The sequence below is a fragment of the Nilaparvata lugens genome, unplaced genomic scaffold, assembly GCF_014356525.2.
Source record: "Nilaparvata lugens isolate BPH unplaced genomic scaffold, ASM1435652v1 scaffold10370, whole genome shotgun sequence".
Lineage (NCBI taxonomy): Eukaryota > Metazoa > Arthropoda > Insecta > Hemiptera > Delphacidae > Nilaparvata > Nilaparvata lugens.
The window spans coordinates 1-5529 of record NW_024089036.1 but is presented as its reverse complement, the minus strand read 5'-3'; the positions used below and the strand labels follow the sequence as shown (position 1 = coordinate 5529).

Genomic DNA, 5529 nt, shown 5'->3' with positions numbered 1-5529 from the left:
CATAATCAAATGAAAGCTGAAGATGTTTTGATTCCAACTGAAATTTCAGTTTTAAAATAATTTATTGTCTTCAATAAATAAGTATATCTAATTTTTCAGATTGGCAATATATTCTTCATATTTCCTCGGCGATAAAATGTTTGATATAACTGCAAAAAATCCCATTCAAGACTAATAGATTTACAGATATAATATTAGATTATTTATTAATATAATATTTTTCTACTTTTTAATGCCCGGTTTCACCAAGATATTTGAAAATGGTCAAGCCGGGTACACTGTACAAGTGTGCTCTGGAATTATTGATAGTAGGCCTAACGATCGCCATAGAACTCCAGTGCACTCGTTGTAAACCGTACCTGATTTGACCATGTTCAAATAATGTCTGACCGAGCTTGGTGACATAAGAATAAGAAAATAATATTAACTTATACTTAATAAATATTGAAATAATATTGAACTTATAGATACTTTTCATACAGAACTTATACTAATACACATACTTTCTTACAGTAAATTTTAGTGTAATATTTATGATTATGTAGATTTAAACAACAATTGATAATTACTTTTTTTCAATTATCCCTACACTTTATAATTTACAATAGGATTATTATGATCACCCTGACACATATTATTGTAGTGGGGTATCATAATTGAATCTAAAATTATGTTCAACGATTACTTGAATCGGGATTATCTTTGATACCTTTGTGTTGTCGTTTGATATTTTTTATTTTATAACTTTGTTACTTATCCGTTTTTTGTGAATAAATTATATTCATTGATTTATTCATTTATACATTGAATCACTACAGTAGCAGAATGGAAAAATACAGGCTCTTGCCCAAAACGTTTTCTATTGTTTATAATATCTCATGTGTACGCTAAGCGAATTCCCTATTTTATTTTCAATTGTGAGATATGCTCCTGTTTGCAGACAAAGTTCACTCTTTAGCAAACAGTATTGTATTCATTGACTGTACACTAAGCATTTTTGTTGAATTCAATATTTGATTATTGTTATTCTGTAATGTACTTGTCATAGAATAAAGATTTATTTATTTATTTATCTATTTATTGTTTTCCGTTTATATAATAGTTACGTTCTCGGGATGAAATTAAAAACTTTTTACTTAATTCTCAGATCGTGAACATGTTCTTCATCGACTCGTTCCTGGGCGGCGCCTTCCTGACGTACGGCATTGACGTGATCAAGTTCATGAGCCAGAACCAGGAGAACCGCACCGACCCGATGGTGCTGGTGTTCCCCCGCGTCACCAAGTGCACCTTCCACAAGTTCGGTCCCTCGGGCAGCATCCAGAAGCACGACACACTCTGTGTGCTCGCGCTCAACATACTCAACGAAAAGATATACATCTTCCTCTGGTCAGTCAGCTCTCTCATCTCAATTTATCTCAAGTAAAAATTCAATTAAACCATGTACATATTAAGGAAGAGTAGGAGGTTAGAGTGATCCGTGGTCTATAGTGAGGTCCACGTTATAATGGCAGTGTTTGATTGGCAATGGTATTGCTATCCTTGTCTATAATTCAACAAAACGGATACGGTAGCGCTATCTCTTTGTCGCTTTGCTCTGTTGCCAGATCGGCTTTTAACAATGTAGAATTAATTATTAATTGAACGAAAATATTTCATATTAATTGTGAAATTATTGAAAAATATGATTTCTTGTTTAATAAAATAATATGGGGGCACCGAGCTTCGCTCGTTATTTTTATTTATTGATAAACAGAACACAATTCTCTAAAATGATCGTGTTTATATTTCACAGCTGGCTAATGTTAATCTTATGAATTTCGGGGATGCGATATTTTGATTTTTCACATACTCACTCGCTCACTCACTTTTTTACTATCCACAGCTGTTTCAGCCAAGGATGAATTATTATCCTTTTAATGTCGTTCAGCGATTTTTCCCAAGGATGAGACCTAGTGCAATCGATTTTTTATATCATAAACCTACTATGTTCCAAATTTCGTGAAAATCGTTAGAGCCGTTTTGGAGATCCGATGAACATAAAATAATAACCAGACATAAATAAATATTATTAAATAACCAGATATAAAAATACAGTAATTGCTCGCTTAATATAATAGGATAGTTGATTATTTTACACGAGAATGAACAGTTAATAATTACATCAATAAAACTGTATCAGCTACCGTCTATAGAAGGCATTGACAAGACAGAGGTTCGGCAACGTAGTTCTCCCATCTTTCTCCACTGCCATTATAACCTGGATCTGACTATAATGGATAGAGTGCTTGCATAGCAGCCTAGAGATCCTCGGTTCAATCCCGCTCAAAAAGTTTTTGATCAGGTCACACCCCGGGTGAGCACGTTAAACTGTCGGTCCCCGCAGAAGTATAACAGTCGTGAGGCCCATTGACAACTTGAATTATATATTCAGGCGAGGTGGAACTTCCGTCAGGTACTCACCACCAATAAAAGCCATACGAATATTATTTATTAGTAGGAGGTTGAATAGGAGTAAGAAGGTCAAGGTGGAGTAAGGAGGTTAAGTTCATCGGGAGGGTCTCAGTTCGTCAAGTTCCCAGTGCCTCAAGTGCCTATTTTGACTGTTACGATACTGAAACAAACGGGAAGTTGAGCCACTCAGTTGGTCAAGTCTCATACCATCAAGTTTTCACATAGGTCTCAGTTCATCAAGTTCCAGTTCCTAAAAGGACTATTCTGTCATTTTTTGAGATATTGAAACAAATGGGAAGTTGATTTCAGGGATACTGGATGGTCTCATACCATCAAGTTTTCACATAGATATGCCGCTAGGCATGAAAATACTACCCTCCAGTATCCCACACATAGAATTGAATTGCAGCTCTATTTATATGAGCTGTCCTCAAAATTAAAGTGCCAAACTTCGGGAATAGGTTCTATGGGTCAAAATAAAGAGAAAATTTAAAATGTTATCCCTAAAACGCTTCGTTTACGAGATATTCGCAATTTTGTATTGTTTACAAAATAATTTTTATCATCAAAGTTTTCCACTTTTGGCACTTTAATTTTGGGACACTCTGTATATAGTGAGATTCAGATTATAATGTCAGCATCTGATTAGCATTGGTTCGATATCCTTGTCTGTCATGAGACAAAGAAGATCTATCCTTTTCCAACTCCGTACCGTTGCCAAATTGTTTGTATTCTATATTCAAGAAAAATATTATATTTTATGGCCTTCATTGGACCACTGTAGTCAGTATCTTCCACCTTTACTCCGTCCTCTCTCAGCCCAATATTTTTTCATTCGTTCAGAAATTAATTCCTTTCCTCGTCCGAAATCACTCTTCCCATTCTGTCTGACTTTGATCTGCAGTCTGGTCTGTTTGTCCTTCAGGATTCTGATGTTTTCCGACTTGTTCTTCAAATCTTCGAATGTATATTCAACTCTCTCATATCCTCCTTGAGTTCGTCAATCCATTTTATATTTGTTTTACTTTCCACAACTTTTCAATAATTCTTCTGCTTAGTCTGTCCTCCGAAGCTCTAATCAGGTGACCGAAGAAAGATATTCGCTTTTTTTTTATTGTACTTGTGACAGGTTCAATTTCTTTGTAAACAGTTTCGTTGGAAGCTAATCTCCAGTGTCTATCTACTTGATAGTTCTTGTTAATACAGGTTCTGATGATTCTTCTTTCGATTTTTAGTAATTTGTCTATTGCGATGGTATTGGTAGTTTTAAAGATGGTTTCACTTGCGTAAGTTATTACCGGTTGAGTGACTGTCTTGTAATGCTTCAATTTTGTGGCTATTGATAGTGATTTCTTGTTGTAAGTGTTCTTTGTGGCATACTGTGCTCTTCTCAACTTATTCAGTCTACTGTCCCACGTTCGATTCTCATTGAGATTGTAGGTTATATTTCAAGAAAAATATATTAAAACAAAGTATCATTAACAAGATTAACAATTAAATCAGGGATAACTTGAATCATAGCTATCTGCTACAGAAGGCAGTGGAAAAGGGAAAGTAGCAACAATGCCTTACTTATTATTTCCACTGACTTTTTCAGAATCTCACTGTAGATATACAATTCAGCATTCTTATTCAATCTGCTACAGGAAGCGGACGTTCTACTAATGAACAACACTCCATAGAAAATAATTTATTGACAAAAATAAAACTAAGGCTCGGTTGCACAAAAGCCTGTTAGAGTTTAACTGTGATTAAATGCCACAAGAACCAATCAGAAAAGTATCATTTCCAAAACGGCAGTCTCTGATTGGTTATCGTGACTTTTATGATTAAAATTCAACAGACCTTTGTACAACCGAGCCTTAAGCTGCGTTTACACCAAAGTTTATAACAAAATGTTTAATCCTCCGTCCTTATAGATTCTATTAGATTGAACATAACTCATCAAACACATGATGAACATATGTGTTTGTCAAGTTCCGTTCAATCTAAAAGAATCTTCAAGGACGGACAAATAAACATTTTGTTAATAACTTTGGTGTAAAAGCAGCTTTAGAATATTCAATTTTGACATCAACAAAAATTTGGCCGCTGTATATCTACTTTCTTCTGCTCCCCATAATCCCTCTGTTTTTTTTTAGTTGAATATGGTTATTTGAACCCAAAAACCACACTAACACTACAATGATTTCATTATTATAAATCCAGTCAAAGTTGTCCTGTCTGTTCAAATAAATGAATGACCAAATAATTAAAACAATATAAAAAGTTGTAGTACCCTTGATTGAAAACTTAAAATATTTTAACGACTAGTTTTTACCATAGGTCATTTCAAGTTAAAATGTAAAAAATAAACAATTGATACTAGATAATATGAACTATTATCAACTTGTTTATTTTTTACATTTTAACTTGAAATAGACCTATAGTCGAAACTAGTCGTTAAAAATATTTTAAAGTTTTTATAATAAGGATAGGTTCATAGATAATAATTATGAACATATTATCAACTTGTTTATTTTTTACATTTTAACTTGTAATAGACCTATAGTCGAAACTAGTCGTTAAAAATATTTTAAAGTTTTTAATAATAAATATATGTTTAAAGATAATATGAACATAGTATCAACTTGTTTATTTTTTACATTTTAACTTGAAAATGACCTATAGGCGAAACTAGTCGTTGAAAATAATTTGAAGGGCACTACAAGTTTTTTATATTGTTTTATTAATTTGAACAAAAGTAGCCCATATAAGGAGTGATTTTATGAATGGCAAATTTATTCTGCTGAGCAGTTCTGGTTTATAATCCTAGCAGTGCTGTCTGGAATCGCACTGATGTACAGCATTGCCGTTGTGCTGCTGCCTTCAATCCGTGAGACCATTCTCATCCGACGCTTCCGTTTCGGTCCGCCAGCCGGGGTGTCGGCGCTCATTCGCAAGACACAGGTAAACTATTTCTCTTTATTTATTTAAAATTATGAATTATATCATATTATCACATAAATTTAATCAATTAAAAATATAAATTTTTATGTTTTATAGACATTTTATTAAGTCATGAATTTCAAGACA

General features: G+C 33.5%; 1 protein-coding gene across 1 annotated transcript; it reads left to right on the top strand.

Moving 5' to 3' along the window:
* The first annotated feature begins 1125 nt into the window (after nt 1–1125).
* Nucleotides 1126–5445, top strand: LOC120355347 (innexin inx3-like). Its single transcript, XM_039443698.1, has 2 exons — nt 1126–1391; nt 5252–5445. The coding sequence occupies exons 1-2, from the start codon at nt 1157–1159 to the stop codon at nt 5428–5430; spliced, it is 414 nt and encodes a 137-aa protein (XP_039299632.1). The 5' UTR covers nt 1126–1156; the 3' UTR covers nt 5431–5445.
* The last annotated feature ends 84 nt before the right edge of the window (nt 5446–5529 follow it).